We start from the raw sequence: 22,942 nt of genomic DNA, 5'->3' as shown, positions 1-22,942 counted from the left end.
ACATTGGTTTGCCCCCCTTCTCCAAATTTCCAACAAACAATACCTCCACCTCAGCCAAACCCCGGACCTTCTCACAGTAGAGAACGGCCTGGTCCTACACCCCGACCTGCAATCTCTACGCCTAACGGCGTGGAGAATCAAACCACACTAGACCTCTCTGATGAAGTCTCCCGTATACTTTTGGCGGCCCATAAACCTGCCACCAAGAAGTCATATGACTATAAATGGGCCTCTTTCAAATCCTTTGCTCACTCACTGGGACACAACCCTATCTCTGCCCCAGTTCCCTTTGTTTTAGACTTCCTTGTCCACCTTTCCGACAAAGGTTTCTCCCTTTCTTCGGTGAAATGCTACCTGTCAGCCATTTCATTTTTCCGAAGGAAGTCCGGGCTGCCGTCCCTTTTTCAGGACCATCTGGTACAGTTGTTTCTTAAGGGCTACAAAAATATCCACCCTCCTGTCTCCCCCCCTCCCCCCCAGTGGAGCCTGGAGCTAGTGCTATCCCAATTATCCAAACCACCATTTGAACCTATGGCCTCTAATGATATCTCCCACCTGTCGTGGAAGACGGCCTTTCTTGTGGCCATTACTTCAGCTAGGAGAGCCAGCGAACTCGCGGCCCTCCGTTCAGACCCTCCTTATGTGAGATTCCACCCTGACAAGGTTGTCCTCCGCACCGATGTCACGTTCCTTCCTAAGGTGGTCTCTCATTTTCATATGTCACAAGACATTGTTCTACCAAATTTTTTCCCCAACCCATCCTCCCAGTTGGAGGTAGTTCTGCACTCCCTTGATGTTAAAAGAGCACTCTCCTTTTACCTACATAGAACTTCCGTTTATAGGAAGTCTCCCAGATTGTTTTTGAAATACAGGAAAGACGTACTTGGCCAGCCTGTGTCCTCCCAAGGACTGGCCTCCTGGATTGTTGCAACCATCCGTCTAGCCTACCAGCTCGCAGGGAAAGAACCTCCATCCCACCTCGTGGGACATTCAACCCGCTCTGTGTCTACATCTCAAGCATTCCTCAAGGGAATTCCCTTGGATCAGATTTGCAAAGCGGCTACATGGGCTACACCGTCCACGTTCGCCGCTCACTACAAGCTTGACATTCAGGCAAAGCAAGATGCTAGCTTCGGCAGAGCAGTTCTTTTCTCCTGTGTGGCATGACCCACCTCCAGGTCAGTAGCTTGCTATTCACCCATAGGTGCGCATTTCACGGACGACACGAAGAATAAATAAAGGTTGCTTACCTGTAACCGTATTTCTTCGAGTGTCAGTCCGTGAAATCCGCACGACCCGCCCGTCCTCCCCTCTGTCATGCCATTCTCCTGGCTGCTGTTTAGCGCTGGGAACTAGATAATGGCGGCGCCGCTCGGCGCTTATATCCAGGGGGGCGGGGGAATGGGCGGGGCCTAGGTGGCTCAAATAATCATTTTTAATTCTTTAAACTTAGAAATGTTCCGAGTTTCTGCGCATGCGCAAAGAAGAACCCATAGGTGCGGATTTCACGGACTGACACTCGAAGAAATACGGTTACAGGTAAGCAACCTTTATTTCTCCTGGACAAGAGCATTTCTAGCCTAAAATCCATCCGAATGGACTTCATATCATATGGCATATATTGCCAATTAATCACAACATTTTGGAGGTCTTCCTTCAAATTCCCAACCTTGTTTCTGTGATTTCTCTTGGTATAGTCCAGATCACAAAACTAACTTGTTATCAAAGAAGCTGTGCTAAGAGAGAATGCTAAAACATATCTCTTTTTACATTTGGGGTTAAAATGTGCTAAATTTTTAAGTATTTTAATTTTTCTGCTAGTGAATAGGTACAGCCTACTATCCAGATTATATGAGATTTTGTTTGCATAACACTCTACAACAAAATACAGTAATCGTTTTCTTTTCTGTTTGATGCAGGTGCTGTTCCAGGGTTGCCTGCTGGATAAGACCAATACAGAGACATTCCTGCAGCAAGTTTATACACAATTATGTGTCTTTGAAAATAAAGTAGCTGAGATGCTCCGACAGCAGTATGAGCCCAAAAGTCAGGTGAGAAAGCCCCAGTGGCTTCCTGCCATTTGAAGGAGTCATAGAAGTTCTCATACTCTTTAGGCCCCCTGTTCTGGATGAGTTATTTATTTATTTCCACATTTCTAGCCCGCCCTTCTCAACCTCCAAGAGGGGACTCAGGGCGGCTTACACCGGCAACAATTCGATGCCACAAGATAATACAAATATAAACAAATATAACAACAGTTCAAACAGTAAATAGAACATTAAGTTAAAACCACATTAAAAACATTGTCATCAATCAATATAGCTAATTCCAGTCCAATTCAACATCCAAAGTGTTGTGAGACTTGCTGTCCAAAGGCCTGGTCCCAGAACCACAATTTAACCTTCTTTCTGAACAAAAGGAAGGAAGATGCCGATCTGATCTCAATGGGAAGAGAGTTCCACAGGCGTGGGGCCACTGCCGAGAAGGCCCTGTCCCTCGTCCCTGCCAAGCACACTTGCAAGGCTGGCAGGACTGAGAGCAGGGCTTCCCCGGACGATCTTAAACTGTGAGGCGGGACATAGAGGGAAATACATTCGGACAGGTAAGCTGGGCTGGAACCATATAGGGCTTTATAGGTCAAGACCAGCACTTTGAATTGTGCTCAGAAGTGGACCAGCAGACAGTGAAGCTGACACAGCGGGGGGGGGGGGGGGTGATATGCTCCCTGTATGTGCTCCAGTAAGTAAGCTTTTTACTTGTGCTGTTCATAAGTCAATAACAGGAACCTGCAGCTCAAGCAAACAAACATAGATGATGAAGGAGCATGATCTTATTTACTCCCATGCACAGGGAATGTGAAAGAGATGGTCTTTGGGTAATATCTTTTTTAAACACTTATAAATGATGTATTTGTCTTCTAAGAATTTCATTAGCCTGCTTTCCCACATACACATTTCTTTTGTGCAATCCTTGAGTTACTTGGATCGGTGTTGAGGCTGCCCTCCTGTATCCTTGTAGTTTGGAGCTGAGGGATTATATTTGACTTTTGATCAGTTATGTGAAAATCACTTGCTGTAAGGAGCAATTGATTTGTAATTATCAAAGGGGATACAGAGGATATGTTGACTGGATTACTCTGGAGAATAAGAAACTTCATCTTCCTGTTGAAAGCTAATGCAATACAGGGCTGCGTAGAGAAGTCTTGTGTGTGACAGATACTTCACCAATGAGTAAGTTACATGTGTGTTTATATAAACTTATATATACACATACACATACATACACATATTGTATGTATATTCTAGTATAGCATCCAAAAAATTAGTAATTTTTTTTAGCTAATGTGTTAATTTATAAAATCTAAACCACTTTGAGTCCCATGTGGGAGAAAAGTAGGATATAAATAAAATAAGTAAGTAAGTAAAAGCTAGCTTGACTTCTTTCCAGGGCTCTATAGCAGAACTGCTCTTTTGAATGGATGAGGGCATATGTAGAACTGTTTTGCATGGCATGTTTTCTAGTGTATTCTCTGTTCCTGTTCTTCCTTCTCTTCTATATTCAATGGGTTTCCCTTGTCCTTTCTTTACCTTTCTCCGTGCTAGTTTGCTTATAAACACCAGATTTTTCTCTTTAAACAAAGGGCCATTAGTACCACACTAATGTATGTGTATAGAGTTGCTAGAGCAATGCCTAAAGCTCTGTCAGCACATGCTGATTGGCAGCTTGCAAAAGTTGCTGACCTCAGGATTTTCCAAATGAACAGATTATGAGATTTGTTTGTTTAATTTAATGGAGGAAACAGTTTTCTGCTTTTGCTGATTCTGTTACTATCTTGTGGATGTGCTACTTCAAAGAAACCTGAAAGATTAAATATAAGCCATAATAGTTCAAATAAATCTTCAACAATTTCCAGTGTGGGGACATTTGGCACCATGATTACAAACTTTCTTTTACACATACCTTCCCATGGGAAAACTTGAGAAGAAACAGAACTTTGGATGAGGCAGTAGATGAGAAAATCATGAAGTGTGCCCTTGAAATTTTCAATGCTTGTAAAGCAAATGTACCTGTATTCATTTTAGAAACCTGGGCCTGGGAGTGTTTGGCATGTAAAAGAGGGAGCCGATCTATTGTTTAGGAATAGAAGTGGGATAAAGAATTGCAGGCTAGACTTTGCAGACAAAAATTCTATCTTGTGGCTCATGAGAACATTATTATGTTTTTATTTCAGGTGGACTTGCCATCTCTTAACCAAGATCGTCTTTCTGACACCCAGGAATCCTCAGGGAGGAAGCTGGGGGTCTCCATGGTCACTGCTGATGTTGGGCTGGTCAGCATGATCCGGCAGGGAATTTTGGCACTCCAGTTGCTGCCCTCAAATTCCAGTGCAGGTCAGCCTGTAGGCCCCTTTCAAGATAGCATTGTCAGGGAAAGCACAGATAGTTGCTTTTGAAACGATTTTAGTGTTACAGAGTTGAACCAAGGGAGTTGGAGAAGGAGTGAGAAGACTCTTTCCAAGGTTGAATGCAGTTAACAAACCACATGTAGTAAATAGAATGCTTTGACTCAGCATGTCCTAACTACAAGCTACAGAAAATTTATGATTGTACTTAACAATCCTGGTGGTGGCACAGTGGATTAAACCGCTGAGCTGTTGAACTTGCTGACCGAAAGTTTGACAGTTTGAATCCAGGGAGCAAGGTGAGCTCCCACTGTCAGGCCCAGCTTCTCCCAACTTAGCAGTTCAGAAACATGCAAATATGAGTAGATCAGTAGGTCCCACTTTGGTGAGAAGGCAACAGCGCTCCATGCAGTCATGCTGGCCACATGGCCTTGGAGGTGTCTACAAACAATGCTGGCTCTTCGACTTGACTTAATGTCAGGGGAAACTTTTTCCTTATTTAAGATCTGGAGAGTTGCAAAGCATTGAATTTGATAGTAAGAGACTTGAAGCATTTTTTTTCATTTTTTAATGGATTAGCCAGTCAGATCCTGAAAATAAGTTGCACACACATATGCAGGGCAAGATGTGTTTAGCTTTTATTTCTCTGAACCATTGCATTTCTTCTTTATCTTAACATAGCCATTACTCAATCCTATCTGTTGACTGTAAACCTGCTTTGAAACATAGTTCTTTTTTTATCATGGGTTGGGGGCAGGGATCTGCTTTTTGCCACCTAGTGCTGACAGTTGTATTGTTCTTTCTTCGTAGGGATTATTGTGATTACTGATGGTGTCACCAGTGTCCCAGATGTATCTGTCTGTGAAACTCTCCTCAACCAGCTGCGTAGTGGGACAGTGGCCTGTTCTTTTGTTCAGGTGCTTTGGCTGTGTTTGTTGTGGGTAGATGATTGGATAGTTGCAGATCCACTGTGTGGTGGGATTATGGAGGCTTTAGACAAGCAGTGAACAAATGCAATAGGTCAAGGGGCTAATTTTCTACCCTTCTTTAAGTGTTTTAACAAAGCACATATTTCTTATGCAGGTTGGAGGAGTCTATTCCTACGACTGCAGTTTTGGTCATGTCCCAAATGTGGAACTTATGAAGTTCATTGCCATGGCAACATTTGGCACATATCTTTCCACCTGTCCTGAGGTTGCACCTTCTTGTCTGGACTTGAATGTTTACCACAAAGCTTTTCTTCTGTACTCGTTTCTGCGCAGTGGGGAATCCCTGAACCCAGAATATTATTGTGGTGAGTCTGCCTACATAGATGTGGAGTGGGGGAATGTTAACCCAATGTTGTCAAATTAGTATTTCCAAAGGAGACAATAATTTTGAATTAGGTTGAAATGTGGATGTACAAACATAAGACATCTGCAAAGGGATGAATTTATTTATTTATTTATATTTAACATTTACTTTATTTCTACCCTGCCTTCCTGCCATGGGGACTCAAAGCATCTTTCAATTATATGACACAACCCAATACATTTAAACAGGGAAAATAAAAAACTTAAAAAGAATTCAATATTTGTGTCATGGGTGTAAGTTAAAATACAGATGAGATATAATAAATACAATTAAAATTACATTTTAAACTCCCATTCCTCCCAGAATCCCACCCATAACCTCCCCAGCAGCGTGCCTCTCATCCTTCGCCAAATGCCTGCTGGCACAGAAAGGTCTTGATCTGCTTTCAGAAGGCCAGCAGAGATGGGGAGATCCTGGCCTCTTGAGAGGGAGTTCAGCTGCTTGAGAGGGAGTTCAGCCATCTGGGAGCAGCCATCGAAAAGGCTCTCTCCCATGTTCCCATCAAACATTCTTAAGTGGGTGGTAGGACTGAGAGAAGGCCCTCCCCAGTTGATCGTAAGAACACAGTGGTGTTTTGCATGAAGTTCTAAGATACACTTATTTTCCTATCTAAACATCTCTAAAAATGGGGTGTGCCTTAGAATCACAGCTGTGCCATGTATTTGTGGGGGTGGTGGGGGTGGTATGAAGTTAAAGTGCATCTTACAATTAATGGAGTGTTACAATGGAAGAAATATGGTAACAGGACTGTCAGCTGCTCACTTCTCTCTTTCAAAAATTAGCCAATACTAAGCAAAATCAAGTGGACACTTGCAGAGACATTGAAATTTAGTAACTTTGCTCTTCAGATTTATTGAGGTTTAAGGCGTTCCATTCAGCTATCCATGTTGGCCTAATCACTCTAGGAAGAGCATTCTGGGGTCTGGGAACAGTCACCAAGAAAGCCCTTTCCCATGTTCCGACAAAGTATAGCTGTGAGCTTGGTAGAATAGAGAGAAAGGCCTCCTTTCGAGAGACCTTTCAGATAATGTGGGTCAGTAGTAAGGTTCATTTCAAAGCTGCAGAAAGGGGCCATGTTTTCTTTGCAAAAGACTGACTAGAATTTGCTGGAGATTTTGAGACTGCTTGTAGTGATACTGTAGTACCTATCCCTGTTGGAATTAGAACAAGGAGAGGGATGAAATATGCTTGACACATCAATTTCATCAAACTGATTAAGTATGCCCATACTATACGTTCTGATGGCTGATATGTGTTTCACAATCCAAGCATGTAAATGTAATTGTTTCCCAATTCAATGTGTAAACAAGTCTTTTGTTAGAACCGAGAAAGTACTCGCCCTTCACAATAGCAATGACAGCTACATTACACATTTTAACCTTTTCTTTTATCCTGTTTTCCTGTCCCAGAGTGTCCCTGCTAACCTTTACTGAAGTGTCTATGTAATGGGCAGTGGGGTTGTTCAGCAGGAAAATAGCAGAGCAGGAAAAGTTAACCCCATCATTCCTTTACACAGAATCGAGTCAGGGTTTTTCTGTGGCTTACTTTTTGACAGTTGTGGCCTGCACTCACAAACTATTTTAGACATCCTATCAAGATAATGTGTAATTCTGCTCTGAGTTACTAATTCTAAGCTAGGAATTTTAAGCCGTGTAATCTGCTCTTGGGGAGGGGCAATGTTGTTTTTTTAAAATGTGTCCAAGAGCTGCCCTATTAGCGGTATGAGTGAACGGTGTGGTAGTGAAAGTTTTTACATGATTTGTTTATTATTGTTTTAGTGTCCCAGCACAGACTTTTCAATGAACACCTTGTTTCTGCAAGCAGTAATCCTGCGCTGGCTATGAGGCGGAAGAAACATACAGAGAAAGAGGTGCATGCTGACCTTATCAGTATAGTCTCTGTCCGGCTGCGAGAAGGATATAGTATCCGTGAAGTCAATATCACAAAGGGTGAGGTGGCTTTTGTCTTTCTATTCCGCTTGTTCGTCTGATGGTGCCCCCATAAGTAACAGATGCCTAAAAGTGCTCTCTTTACCCATATTAGTATATCTGTATAGAGACATCTGTGTGATATCGCTCACAATCAGCCTTCTGGGTATTGACATAATAACTGTACAATTGTACATTGACTGTTTATTGTAATAAGATTTAATAATAATGTACAACTAATGGTAGTCTGTTACACACACAGTAGCTAGTTCTGGGCTTAGATAACCTGGAAGTATGTTATATGTGGTTGGGAGAGGGGGCTGAGGCCCCTTCTACACTGCCATATAATCCAGATTATCAAAGCGGATATTTCACATTATCTGCTTTGAACTGGATTATATGAGTCTACACTGCCATATAATCCAGTTCAAAACAGATAATTTGGATTTTATATGGCGGTGCAGAAGTGTTTTTTCACTTTCTCAAAGATCCTCTAACCATAACAGACCCTTACAAGATTGGAAGTCTGACTGTACTAGAAACTCTTAGAGCTCAGCATTAATATTGAGGTCCATCTGAATCCTTTTGAAATCATTCTCTGTGGAAACTTCCCCTATCTTAAAATAACAACAATAACAACAACAACAACAACAACAACAATAATAATAACTTTAAAGGGCAAACATTCAATGCCAACCCCCCCCAATTAAATAGCACTCAAGGCAAAACATAATAAACAGACTCAGTAAACTTGTAAACAATCAGAACCAAGGGTTAAACTAAATAAATGTCATAAACACAAGAAGTCAAACCATTTAAACACAATATGTTCAAACATAATGTATTATATCATCAGGCTGAGATAGGTGTCCTATGTCTGGGTGAGAATATGTGTAAGATATGCTAGTCCTCCTCTCCATAAGCTAGGCTACACAGATGGGTCTTTAAAAGCTTTTCAAAGGAGAGGAGAGAGGGGACCATTTTTAGTTCTTTGGGGAGGGTGTTGCAGAGGTGGGGAGTGGCCATGGAGAAGGTCTCCTCTCTCGTTCCCAGCAACTGCACTTGAGATGAAGGTGGGACTGAGAGCAGAGCCTCCTCTATGGGCTGCAGTTCTTGTGCTGGTTTGTACAGGGAGATACGGTTTTTCAATGAAGATTTTAGCCATTTAAAAACCTAAGCCAAGAGCCAAATTTCTGCTGTTTTTTTTTTTTTTTTTTTTTTGTATATAACTGAAATGGAGTCGTTACAACAAGCGACAAAAGGTTGAAAATCAGCAAACTTGTTACTATAGAGACTTTGTTGGGGTTGTCACTTTCTGGAAAATTTGGAAAATTGGTCAGATGCTTGGGGAAATAGTGATAAAGATTTATTGGTCTTTTCAAAAAAAATTTGTGCTGCTTCTGTGAGAGACCAGTCTGACAGCTAGAGGATGGACGTGGTAGAATACAAATGCAGCTTAATTATGCATATACATTCTACGGTGTGATTGTATAATTTTGAAAATATTTAGTTCCAAAACCATGTTGTCATCTCATGGTGTTGAACAATGAAACAAATAAAATTATTGTGTGCATGGTGGCCTTATTTTATTAGGGAGACACTGGGTGGGTTGTTGCAGCTGTGCAAATTGCACATGTAAATGAACTGGAATCATTTACTTGACCAGAAAACATGAATATTTTGACAGGGATCAGCAAGTTGTGGCTTCCTAGATTTTTATTATCATATGCAAACCAAAATTAGATTCTGAGGAAGGAGGATATGCAGAGGACACCATACTACTAGTACAAAATAGTATGATACTGGTGCAGGCTTAATATGGAACACGGAGAGGTATTCAAGTGGATTCTAGCCTTGGCTTGTCAAATGTTTAATACTTCAGCAATAAAAGCTCCATGAAACATAGCCTGTCTTCAGAGGTCCTAGGACAGAGATAGCAACTGTGGGACCAACCAGCCACTGGACTGTAACTCTTAGCAGCAGGTTGGCAGTCAAGAAACATCTGGAGATTACACAATTTCCACTTTCGTCCTAGCAGCTATGATATAACAATATCAGTATACAAGGCAATCCTTTCTGTACAATTCCCTTATGCACATATAGGAGGCACTCAGCTTGAAGTTAAGCTTATCCTGTTGTGGAAGCACAATATGAGAATTGAGTACCTGGCAGTGGCCCCATGGCCTTTGGACTCTTCAAAACGCAGCACGTGGGTGGAAGTGACTATGGAGGGAAGCTATGATATCTTGCATGACATCAGCTGCACAATGCGTAAGCCCATCACTAGCCTGTATCGTACAACTGTGATACGCCGCTTCTGGAACACTTTGCAAAGGTAAGTCTGACCTACAGTTTACTTACTTGAACTTGTCCCACAAGTTAAGATGATGAACCTTATGGATCCTTTCCAAAGGTTTGACTAGTGCATAACTTTTGCTTACCGGCTGTTGTTCTTAAGCATTTTATTTTCCTATTACCAGTGCTGGAGAGTAACTGACATAAGACCAATTACTACTAAACAAAAAAGTCAGCACAGCTTTGTAAGAAGTTACAAATGGAAGCCAGCACTCATTTGGACTGCTTAGCATCTATGTAATTATTCTTAAAACCATTGACAGTGATCTTTTTTTTTTCCAGCATCAACCAAACTGACCAGATGCTGGTTCATCTTCAGTCATTTGATAGTGCCCCAGAACACTTCACCATTCCAGAAAGCACTAGAAATGGGGTGCCACTCTTCTACATTCCTCCAGGATCTACCACACCGGTATTTTCTCAGCTTTCTTAGCCTTGCCTTAATATTGGAAATGCAGCTCTTATTCTACATTTAGTTACTGTGCTCCTGGAATGTTGTCTTTCGTGTTCCAAAAGCATCGAGTGCTCTCTGCCTTGTACTACACTCTGTATGTTGCTATCAAAGGATGAGAGAGCCAGATATTTAATCCATCTGACAAGAAAGACAGACAGACAGGTATTGTCGAAGGCTTTTATGGCCGGAGTCACTGGATTGTTGTGTGTTTTCTGGGCTGTATGGCCATGTTCCAGAAGCATTCTCTCCTGACTTTCGCCTACATCTATTTATTCTTCGTGTCCTCCGTGAAATGCACACTAATGGGTTATCCTTCGCGCATGCGCAGCAATCCGGAACTTTCTAGAAATTTTAAATGATTTTTAAATGATTATTTAAGTACAACACAAGCCCCGCCCATCCCCCGCCCCCCCGGTATATAGGCCCTGGCGTGCGCCTGAGAGGTAGTTCCTTTTTCCGCGCCAAACAGGCAGCATCGTCAGGACTCTCTAGCTTCTTCGGACTTTGGCTTCCCTTGACTCAGGACCGTCTCTCGACCTCCCAAACTCTCCTTACCTACCTCGGACCGGCTGACGACTCTTTGTTCAGGCTAGAATGTCTTCCCTTTGTTTTAAAAATTGTTCTGCCTGCGGGGCTAATCTCCCCGAGGCAGACAGGCACTCGAAATGCCTCCTTTGCTTAGGAGAAAACCATAATCTCCAATCGTGTGAGATTTGCCAGGGCTTTACCTCCAGAGCGCGCAAAGGCAGAGATGCCAGACTGAAAGCTCTGCTTTATGAACGGGCCCTGGCCCCGCAAACGGCTCCTACCCCCTCCCAATCTTCCCCTGTGCAGGAGACCTCCCAGCCTTCCTCCCCACAAGTTGGGGATAGGCGGGACAAAAATCAGGCAGACACTCCCATTGGGGAGCCGCCAAAAAAGAAATCTAAGGCACCAAAACAGACCACGAGGTCTTCAAAATCAAAAGAAAAAACTAACAAGCAAAAAAAGGGACGGCAACTCACTGGCACACAGCCCTTGAGTCCCCCTGTGTTACAAACCGTGCCTTTCCTTCCCGGTTCCGTGCTCCATCTACAGGAACCGCTCCCAAACATCCTCCAAATGGAAGACCCCTCCCACCTCCCTCCCTTGGAGCTCTTAGCTCCGTACCTCGAGCTGGAGACGCAGCCTCCGGCTGACCTTTCTCTCTCTCCTCCTCCTCTCCCTCCGTCTCAAACCTCGCCTCCTCCCTCCCCCAGCCCTCCTCAATCCCCGGAACCGGGCGAATCCCCTCCACCCGCGCTGCCCAGCACCTCGGCGCAAGCCGCCGGGCGCCGCCGCCGCTCTCCTTCCCCGGTTCCGCGCCAATCTGGAGCTCCCTCCATTCCCCCTTCCAAGAAGATGCGCTTTCTTCCCGCGGGGCAGCAGCATCCTTATGGATACCACGACTACCCTTACCATCTCTATCCTCCTCCTCCTCCTCCCTTCCCCTTCTATCCTTATTATTACCCCCACCCCCCTGATAACTTCAGGGAACCACAGCCTCCACACCTCCTGGATCCAAACCTCCCTCAGCCTCCACGTGACCCTCCCTCAGCCACACTCTCTCGCCCTCCAGATCCCCAAACAGAAATGGACCCACAAACCTTCTCCATTGAGCCAAACATGCCCCCCCCATTAGACTCAGAGACCATTGATTTAGAGTCTACAGATGACACACCAGTTATCCAAGACCCCCAACCAGACCCTGACCCTTCTCCCCAACACCTAGAAGATTTCAAAAAATTTTCAGCATTATTGATAAGACTCGCCAGAACTCTAAACCTTGCCACACCTGAACCCACAGATACTGTGACAGATCCATGCTTCACCTCCTCTGAACAACAAACGCCTACATCCACTGTGTTGCCCACTCTCCCATATCTGTTAAAAATCCTAAAAAATACAGGAGTTGCACCAGCCTTGGTTCCAGCAACTCCTAAAAGAGCAGAAAACTTATACCGTATTGATCTATCAACAGCCTCATGGCTCTCTAAGATGCCTAAAGCAAATTCTGTGGTGACCGATGCTCAACCAAAGCCTGTTCAAAGAAACCAAGCATCCCCCTCTGACAAAGAAGGGAGAAAGCTAGACTCTATGGCCAAAAAATTCTATTCCTCAGCATGCCTTTTCGCACGCATGGCTCATTATGGGGTTTATATGAGTGTCTACCAAACTCACCTTTGGAACAAGATATCCCCATACCTAGATCTATTACCACCAGCTGATCAACCGTTGGCTAAAGCCTTCCATCAGGAAGCCCTCCTATTGGCCAAACTGCAAAAAGACCTAGCAAAAAATACAGCTGACACCTCTGGAAAGCTTATTGCAGGCTCTGTAGCCCTTCGCCGCCATGCATGGCTTAGGGCAGCAATTCTTTCCCAATCTCAACGTTCTCTCATTGAGGACCTCCCTATGGATGAAGCAGGCCTGTTCAACCCAGAGACTGACTCACAATTGGAGCACTCTCATAAAATGAAACAAACAGTGTACAAATATGACCAACAACCGTACACTTACCAAAGACAACGTTGGGGCTCCTATTACTATCGCCCCCAGTTTTATAACAGACCTTATAACAACTCTTTCTACAGAGGACGACAAAGACCATATACGCCTGCGGCATCTACAAGACGCCCTTCACTCCCATCTAGAGGTCAGTACCGTGGTACCAGGCCCTCAAACAACAACAAACGTCGTTTTTAGCATAACCTCTTCCCTCCCCCCCCTCCCCCACACAACAACTCACCTACCTTGACAGATTACACTCTTTTCTCCCGCAATGGCAGTCCATTACCTCTGACACTTGGGTTCTGGATATAGTTGACAGAGGATATGCGATTGAATTCAACAAATACCCACCAGTGGGAAAGGTCATCCTCACACAACCTTCCCAGACCATATGGGAAGAGATTCACTCACTACTCCTCAAAGGAGCCATCTCTCCTGTACCTCCACACACATCCAACACCTGTTTCTACTCTCGCTATTTTCTCATAGACAAGAAGGATGGAGGGTTACGGCCCATCCTTGATCTTCGCAAACTCAACACCTTCATTACTCCACGTAAATTTCGTATGGTCACTCTTTCCAACATCTTCCCCTTCATTCCTGAAGGGTCATGGCTAGCAACAATAGACCTACGAGAAGCATACTTCCACATTTCAATTCGACATTCACACCGAAGGTTTCTCACCTTCACAGTCCAACACTACCACTTCTCGTTCAATTCTCTCCCGTTCGGTTTATCCACCGCCCCCAGAGTGTTCACAAAGTGCATGGCGGTCATCGCCGCACACCTCTGCCAACAAGGTATAACAGTTTTTCCTTACCTGGACGACTGGATTTTGGTCTCATCTTCTAAATCTCAATTAGACACAGATATTCATTACACCTTATCTCTTTTACAGGATCTCGGCCTGGTTGTGAACCACGAAAAATCACAACTCCAACCAACTCAGCGCATCCAGTTTATAGGAGCCATCATAGACTCTACGCTTCAAAAAGCCTTCCTTCCAGAGGACCGTTTCTTAAAACTTCAACAGGCTATTTTCTCCCTCCTCCACTCCCAACAAGCCTCGGCTTGGGCCATTCAGTCTATACTTGGCCACATGTCCTCCACCACGGCAGTAACCCCCTTTGCTCGACTTCGGATGAGGCCCCTGCAGAACTGGTTCATCAGGGTTTTCGACCCCCTCCACGATCCACAGTCTCGGATCCTGCACCCACCACACAAGATACTCCAGTCCCTCAAATGGTGGACAAAAGCACACAATGTTCGCCTAGGCATGCCTTTCATACAGCCACACCCATCCATGTCCCTGACAACAGATGCCTCCAACTCAGGCTGGGGAGCACATCTCAAGGGATTCAGAATCAGTGGCCACTGGCTCCCTCAAGAAACACACTTCCACATAAATGCCCTGGAAATGATGGCGGTAGAGAAAGCCCTTCGGGCCTTCACCCGCATTGTCTCCAATCGCATAATCCAAATAGTGACAGACAACACTGCAGTAAAATTCTATATCAACAAACAAGGGGGGACGCGGTCTCAAACACTGACGTCAATCTCAACACGCATCTGGGAATGGTGCATTCAGAGAAACATCCTCCTCACGGCCATTCATTTACCAGGCCAAGACAACACTCTAGCAGACTCACTGAGCAGAACAGCGAAAAACAATCACGAATGGCATCTCCACATATCTCAGTTCCAAGCCATTACATGCAAATGGGGAACACCTACAATAGACCTGTTCGCATCCCCAGCGAACACTCACTGCCCAATATACTGCGCAAGACTCCGCCCTCACGTATCCCCAGGCTGTCTAGGAGACGCCTTTCTTTTCCGCTGGACACCAGACCTCATCTACCTTTTTCCCCCCCTCCCCCTCCTGTCACCTGTCATAGCCAAGATAATCCAGGACAACTCCAACTGCGTCCTGATCACCCCTTGGTGGCCACGCCAACACTGATTCGCCACCCTCCTCCAAATCTCCAACGGGGACTATTTCCACCTTGCCTCCATTCCAGACCTCCTCACAGTGGAGAACGGGCTCGTTCTCCACCCAGCCCTTCACTCCCTCCGCCTGACGGCGTGGAGGATCAGACCACATTAAACTTCTCGGAAGAAGTATCGCGTATACTCCTCGCTGCTCATAAACCATCCACTACAAAGTCTTATACCTACAAGTGGTCAATATTCTCAACATTCACAAAATCAGTAGGTCACGATCCCATCACTGCACCCACTCAGGTGGTACTGGATTTTCTGGTTCACCTCTCCAAGAAAGGCTTCTCCCTCTCCTCTGTTAAATGTTACTTAGCAGCTATTTCTTCCTTCAGAAAAAAACGTGGCTTGCCGTCCCTTTTTCAAGACAATTTGGTTCAATTGTTTCTAAAAGGATATAAAAATGTTCATCCTCCTGTCTCCCTTCCCCCACCACAGTGGAGCCTGGAGCTAGTACTCTCTCAACTATCAAAACCTCCTTTTGAACCTATGGCCTCTAATGATATCTCTCACCTCTCCTGGAAAGTGGCATTCCTAGTGGCCATCACCTCGGCCAGAAGGACCAGTGAACTCGCGGCCCTTCGATCAGACCCACCATATATAAGATTTCATGATGACAAGGTTGTACTGCGAACCGATGTCACTTTTCTGCCAAAGGTAGTCTCCCACTTCCACATGTCTCAAGACATCATACTACCAGCCTTCTTCCCAAATCCATCCTCTCCTCTCGAGGTGGCCCTTCACTCCCTAGATGTTAAAAGGGCACTGTCATTCTATGTCCATAGAACATCCCCACACAGAAAATCTCCCAGACTGTTTTTAAAATACAGGAAAGACATGATGGGGCACCCTGTATCTTCTCAGGGATTAGCCTCATGGATCGTCTCTACGATCCGCCTAGCCTACCAATTGGCAGGGAAACAACCACCATCCCAACTGGTGGCCCATTCAACCAGATCGGTCTCCACCTCTCAAGCTTTTTTGCGTGGAGTTCCACTGGATCAAATCTGTAGAGCTGCTACGTGGTCCACACCGTCCACGTTTGCATCCCATTACAAACTGGATGTACTAGCCAAGAAGGATGCAGCCTTCGGCAGAGCTGTACTGTTTTCCTGCGTGGCATGACCCACCTCCAGGTCAGTAGCTTGCTATTCACCCATTAGTGTGCATTTCACGGAGGACACGAAGAATAAATAAAGGTTGCTCACCTGTAACCGTATTTCTTCGAGTGTCCATCCGTGAAATTCACACGACCCGCCCGTCCTCCCCTCTGTCATGCCTATATGTGTTACGCCGCTATTTGGCGCTTGGGAACTACCTCTCAGGCGCACGCCAGGGCCTATATACCGGGGGGGCGGGGATGGGCGGGGCTTGTGTTGTACTTAAATAATCATTTAAAAATCATTTAAAATTTCTAGAAAGTTCCGGATTGCTGCGCATGCGCGAAGGATAACCCATTAGTGTGAATTTCACGGATGGACACTCGAAGAAATACGGTTACAGGTGAGCAACCTTTATATCTTAAATGCAGGTGAAATGCCAGGAAAAAATGCTTCTGGAGCATGGCCATACAGCCCGGAAAACACAAAACAACCCAGACAGATAGGTGTTTTATAGGTGGATCATAGGTTTTAGCCTTGTTTCATTAATTATATTTTCCCTGTTTGATAGGCACTGCATGCAGTGGTCCAGTGTTGCTGTGCCTTTTCCAGTATTATGCCATTCCTTGGGTTGTTCCTCTGAATTAACTCAAGCCATATTGAGTATTAAGTAACCAGACTTCTGCTTAACTTCGTAGAATGGTTTGTTTTTTTTTGAGTGCAGAATATGCAGCCTTCTGCCGCAGAGGCAAAAGCAAAAATGCTGATGGAAATGCAATTTTCCCCCTTTCTAGGTCCTGTCTTTACAGCATAGCAGCTCAGATTCCTGCCACGCACAATTTGCAGCCTATTGGAAGCCTATCCTCTCTATGGATGCCAACTTCTGGCAAAGATGGCTGCACATGCATCGTATTGTTATTCTATTGGAACACGACATGTACGTGAAGGCTGAGTTGCTATCGGTTTCATGGCTGTGAAAGTATATCCAGATAGCTCAAAATTTGCATCACTGCTCCGTGACTTATTAAGTGGTTACAAATGCTGTAGACCCCGTAAACCTGTTAGTAACATTTCTGTAGCTGAAAAGGGCTTATACATGAATTTTGCCTGGGACTGGGGGATAGTAGTGGTTGCATAAATAATGAATAATAATTGCTTCATGTGTTTCACAGGCCAGTGCCAAAACATTTGCACACACCCGGCAACAATGGCCGCTACAGCACAATTCAGTGCCGCATCTCACACTCGGCTCTGACCTCTTTGCTGCGTGACTGGAGTAGTTTTGTGCTGGTGGAAGGCTACTCTTATGTCAAGCTCATGCGCAGGTGAGAGACTTGAAAAGGAGTAGGGAAACAGTTGGTTCTGAATTGTTTGAGTCTAGGAAGGTGCAATCTTGTGAGGAGAAAATATCTTCCTACTATAGTCAACAAGACAATTCTACTCAGCTCCTAAAACCAGAGTAATCTTAGGTCTAGGGACCCACTCCACTACTCCTTGGATGGCAGTGTAATGTCTGGGTTTCCCACATTTCCTTCTACATGATACAATTTGATGGTTTCCCAACATGACTTTCGCCTTGTTATAATATGTAAACACATCTACATTAAGAGCAGTAAGAGCTTTATATATAGTATTTCTATCCCATTTTGACTCCATCTTTGGAATGGAGTTTCCCAGCTATAGATAAGTATCATTGATTGAATTATCACCATATGAATAAAGAATTTTACATTTCTCTTTCCTGAGAGGACGTGTGATGTGGTGGAGTGATTTTTGTCAGGTCTTATCTTATCACTGTAAAGCCATTCTACTTTCTCTCTTATGTCCCCTTTTTCTGCAGCTCTGAGGATCAGCCTCCTTTTTCATTTTATGTGGTCCGCATAATTTCCAAAGCTCCCTGTATGGTTCTTCGCCTGGGTTTCCCCATTGGGACACTTGCAAAAGTCAGGAACGAAGTAAGTACTAGATTTCCTTTTTTTGAGTCATAATGTGCAGTCAGCAAAACCAACAAATGTCAATGCATGTCAAAAGCATTGCTTTAATTATGATCTGTTACCAGGGATAATGCTTCAGTATTGCACAGTAAGAGGCCTTGCCCATATGTATCTGTGTGCACTCTAGTTAGGACTAATAGATTGAAAGTATCTGTTTTTTAGACCTGTGAAACTAGTAGATAAAATTAACTGGAGGGCCCACTCTTTTTCCCTTTCAGTGACAAATTGGCATTTAAAAACATACTTCAGAGACTTATGAGGAAATGGTAGTTCTTGTTGAGGAAGCTAAAATGAATGAGGATATATTACTCTTCCACAACAATATTTCACATATACAGGAGTTTCAAAAGAAGTTTTCTTGCAGGAATTATTGCTGTATTTCAAGAGTGTATTCTTAACCACCTTTGAGTGCATTTACTAATATTTGTAGCAAGAGTGGGCTGGCATGATTGAGGGATTCTGGGACTGAGAATGGGTACAGCAAGCAGGGATTTAGATTTATTGTCAACTGTGTTTATATGCAAAAGGCTTCCACATAGATGTCTTTTTTGCATCCCCATTTATCTAACAGATTGTCGAAGAATTAAGAGATCGTATCCTGCAGCTGCGCTTCCCACACAGGGTACAAAGCAAAGAGGCAACTCCAAAGGTGAAGAGGAAGGTCATTGGCAGCAGCTCACCATCAAAATCTCCTCCTGTGCCTGCAGTCCAGCCAACTCTCTCAGACAGACCTTGCCTTATAGTGCTTCACAAGCCTCTGGAGAAACTCCTCATCAGGTACTAAGGATGGAATGCACCCGTGTTCACAATTGTGTGCACAAATGCACTTCCTTGGAGCTTTTCTGGGTCTGGATCAGCCAAGCATTAACATATATGAATGAGAGAGAGAGAGAGAGTGTGAGCTGCATACATAGAGACCTGGGGTAACTTAAAAACTTAGGTTTATGGAATATGTGATACAACAAAAGCTTCCCTGCTTAGAGTTTTGTGGATTTCGAAATCTGTCCTTTTACTTAAAAATAAAGCAAACTAGAGCCTTCCCAAGAGATCAAAAATTATGAGAGTTATATCTGCAACATCTGGAAGGGAACATGTTGGTTTTGATGTATTGTCATATGTTGTTGATTTGATATGTGATGTTTTTATACATGTGCGGCATTGAATTTTGCCATTGATTATGTTATGAACCACTTTGAGTCACCTCGGGTGAGAAAAGTGGTACATAAATGCAATAAATAAATAAATTATTCTAATAGCATTATAAAGGCTGTATGGTGGAATTAGACCATGTTGAAATGTGCAGTTGTGTCTTAAAAGAGCCTCTGAATGTCTTCTGGTGTTCAGGTGCCCCCTCACTCATTATTTTCTCCCTATCTCTCTTCTCCTTATAGATATGAAAAGCTGCCCTCTGACTACTGTGTTCCTTGCCTCCTTCCCCTGGAGAATCCCACAATGTCAGGCTCTCTCACTATGGTGGCCAACCGCACAGCTTCCTCCACTCTAGCCTCCTTGTCTCGCTACTTCTACCACCAGCGCTGGATCTGGTGTGTGCAGTCAGGGCTGGTACCTGCAGTGCCCATCACAGCTGTAGCGCAACTCTTGTCCACTCTCACAGAGTAAGTACCTTGTTCCAAATGGTAACTTTGAGCTTACAGAGGTAGTAGCTGCAGAAATGAATAGTTGCCATATTTGAGCATTTTCCCCATTATCTGGGGACCAGTGGCCTTTGTCAGCGTAAGATAAATAAATGTAAGAAGGTGGAATTTGAGTTCCTGGTTTAGAAAGAAAGGTTTACGTTGAGTCGGAAAGATATTTTTTAGGCTGAAGCAAGCAGGCAAGGGTGGTCAACAGGCCTAATAACCAAATATAATTGTCTTCTGGGTTACACAGGGTTCGTCTGTCTGAGGGTTTCCATTTTGCTTCCAGTGGTGATGGGATTATCAACATGGTGCTCGAGTTGCCCATTAAGGTAAACCTTCCTTGCTCTCCTTTTTTTGTTTTGATCATTGTGCTTTCATCTTTGATGCAGCATTTATCATGCTTCCAAGCAGTGTTTTAATTCTATGATAGCATATCAGAAGATGTACACCAGGCTCAGCATTGATTTAACGCCCAAAAGGTCAAAACACATTCTCTTGTGATGATGATGATGCTTATATGTCATCCAGTTGGAATAAACACTAGCAACCCTTGAATGGGAGCCCCCAGGAGACTATTATTAACAGCCTTATCCATGTCACATACATAGTTGTGACTTTTTTTAACCAATTTCCAAATTTTAAAACTTGCTAAAGTCATTGGTGCTGTTTGCACCATTTCTGCAAGTGGCAGTAGCATTTCTTCCATCACTTCTGTGGAAGGGAGTTGATGACGTCAAGTCTGTTGCCCACATAAGTGGGGAGTGAGTGGCAGCGATGCTCCCAGTAGTTTTTTCTTTGTACCCTACATTGTAAAAACTTGTTGGCTTTTGTAAGTGAGAAGTTGCTACAAGTGGTTGTGACTAGGTGGCTGCAAAGTGCATTGCTTAGCTATTTGCTCCTTGTATTTGAATTACAGTGTGATCTCTGGAGAGAAGGATATCAGAGAAGCAGAACAAATCTTATAATTTATTTTTCAACAGAGTGATTCCTCAAGAGTGAGTGGCAGTGAGAAACCCACCTGTATTGTCCAATATGTGCTGTTCCCTCCACATTCCACTTCTACTAAAGACAGGTGAGGAGAAGAAGTTCTGCCAATATAGGCAGCTCCAGGAACAGGGACTCTTGAGAGATGGGAGACTTGTGAAACTTGGGATGGTGGGCAATTGGGAAGGCAATCCCTTTGGATCACTTCCTTGATAGGAAATGGGTAGAGTAGCAACCTTTGTTTCTGTTCACTGTCATAGAGGCAAGGTTGCTGCTGTTTGGGAGTTTCTAGATATCTTTCTTGGACAAATAGACTGGAAGTGAAGTGTTTTTCAAGCTGAAAGATCCATTTAGAGTGGGGTTGACAACAAGCCCAGGCATTTTTTTTATCAAATTGTTTTCATTCTTTTGTAATCTAGCCTAAGAATATAAAAGTGCCATTTTGAGCCTTAAGCTCAAAATGGCACTTTTATATTCACTTATGGATGCAATTATGTCAACAATTAATTCAGAACTCATGCAGAGTCAATGCTTTTATGCATAACATTTGATTATTCCCTTTGGAGTTTTACCTCCCTTTTGACTATTTCAGGAATTAGCTTCTCTGTGTCTTCAGCGGAGCTTCCTGTCAGTATCATTTGCTGGGCTGGCAAGAAAAACATATGATCGGAAATTCTAGGGCATTTTAGTTGCAGGTCCTTTAATGTGTTGGGAAGGCAGGTAAATAATATGCCATGATTGAGGTGCTTTAAGGAGCATTGCTTATAGAATCCAGACATGCTCATCACATTCATATTACATGGGTTGCCTTTAAGTTTCTCCACAGATGATGACAATGACACAGAGGTGGAGGCCATTGAGGTGGACACAGAGTTGAACATTGTCACAGAGTGCTGGGTAGAGCCACAGAGTGGCTGTGTGGATGGTGCACTGGACATCTGGAGGCACTTTGATGGCCTGCCTTACCGGAAAATCCCAAAAGCGGTATGTGCCTGTGTTGGGCAGCTGAGAAGGCAATCTTTCAGGTCAATTCCATGACAGCCAGTGGCCATCCCTATGTCTTGGCCTGGCATCAGACTCTGATAGAACAGTCTATACGCATCTTACAAGGTGCTGAGAAGTTTTTGATATTAACTCGTATAATAAATGATGCAATTGCTACCGCAACCAATTGCTGGAAGTGTTTTATTGGATTGTGACTCTGGAGGAGCAATTTTTTCTAACTGTGGGATTCTCTGGATTCCAAAACATTAATAGGGTGTATTTCTATGGCCCATATTTCCATGGGTGGACCCTGTTTATTCTTGCAGTTCTGTATCATCTTGATTAGTATATCTATAGCACCCTTGTAGCCTAGCCACATGGCCCTGTATTTTGCTTCCACATTCCAGCTTTACCCTCGGGATCTGTTGTGCATCCATACTATGCTTGCTTTTGAATATATCAGCCAGCTGTGCCAAAACAAGGACTGGGTCTTCCCTGCATGTCCACGGCCTGCTCCTGTTGAAGGTGACTATTTAGTTAGATGCTTTCTGGGCATTTCTGAGTGGGGTTAGTCTGCTGGGCTTCTCAAGATTACAGTCCTGTTTTTGTTTCAGGTCGTGATGCTGGAAGTGGCAACAGAGTGCATGAAATTCCTTTTCATTTTGACCTAATGAAGTTACTGCCCAGATGTCAGCAGATTGAAATGTTTTTCCTGATGCTAACAGGAGGCAAGTGATCCTGAGATTTTACCTTTTTTAAAGAAAAAGTCATGGTGTTCCTAAATTTCAGTTTTCTGTTATATTTTTTCTCGATTTGGGAGTATTTAAAGCAGTAATGAAGAGTATCTGAGTACATATAGTAAAGGTAAAGGTAAAGGCTTCCCCCGACATTAAGTCTAGTCATATCCCACTCTTAGGGGTGTTGCTCATCTCCATTTCTAAGCTGAAGAGCCAGCATTGTCCGTAAACAACTCCTAGGTCATGTGGCCAGCATGACTGCATGGAATGCTGTTACCTTCCCTCAGAAGCGGTACCTATTGATCTCCTCATATTTTCATGTTTTTGAACTGGAACTAACAGCGGGAGTGCACTCTGCTCCCTGAATTTGAACCGCCAACCTTTTGGTCAGCAAGTTCAGCAGCTCAGCAGTTTAACCCATTGCGCCACCTGAGTGCATATCGAGTATATATTTCTTCCTTTCAAATAATCACAAACCATCTA

The 22,942-nt window shown here is 43.8% G+C and overlaps 1 protein-coding gene across 7 annotated transcripts in view; it reads left to right on the top strand.

Annotated features, from left to right (window-relative positions):
* SZT2 (SZT2 subunit of KICSTOR complex) overlaps positions 1–22,942 on the top strand; it is a 98,106-nt gene that overhangs the window by 12,478 nt on the left and 62,686 nt on the right. For all 7 annotated transcript variants that reach the window (XM_060773310.2, XM_067467935.1, XM_067467934.1 and 4 more), the window contains exons 5-21: positions 1,920–2,051; positions 4,232–4,391; positions 5,213–5,319; positions 5,486–5,696; positions 7,534–7,704; positions 9,787–10,018; positions 10,321–10,450; positions 16,915–17,057; positions 17,293–17,445; positions 17,961–18,075; positions 18,686–18,891; positions 19,506–19,730; positions 20,005–20,083; positions 20,735–20,826; positions 21,554–21,722; positions 22,130–22,247; positions 22,337–22,450. In XM_060773310.2, coding sequence (XP_060629293.2) covers positions 1,920–2,051; positions 4,232–4,391; positions 5,213–5,319; positions 5,486–5,696; positions 7,534–7,704; positions 9,787–10,018; positions 10,321–10,450; positions 16,915–17,057; positions 17,293–17,445; positions 17,961–18,075; positions 18,686–18,891; positions 19,506–19,730; positions 20,005–20,083; positions 20,735–20,826; positions 21,554–21,722; positions 22,130–22,247; positions 22,337–22,450 — 2,557 coding nt within the window. The remainder of the gene's footprint in view (positions 1–1,919; positions 2,052–4,231; positions 4,392–5,212; positions 5,320–5,485; positions 5,697–7,533; positions 7,705–9,786; positions 10,019–10,320; positions 10,451–16,914; positions 17,058–17,292; positions 17,446–17,960; positions 18,076–18,685; positions 18,892–19,505; positions 19,731–20,004; positions 20,084–20,734; positions 20,827–21,553; positions 21,723–22,129; positions 22,248–22,336; positions 22,451–22,942) is intronic.

The sequence above is a fragment of the Anolis sagrei genome, chromosome 4 (genome assembly GCF_037176765.1).
Source record: "Anolis sagrei isolate rAnoSag1 chromosome 4, rAnoSag1.mat, whole genome shotgun sequence".
Classification (NCBI taxonomy): domain Eukaryota; kingdom Metazoa; phylum Chordata; class Lepidosauria; order Squamata; family Dactyloidae; genus Anolis; species Anolis sagrei.
Note: the sequence above shows the minus strand (reverse complement) of the source record. Positions and strands in the feature narration are given on the sequence as shown.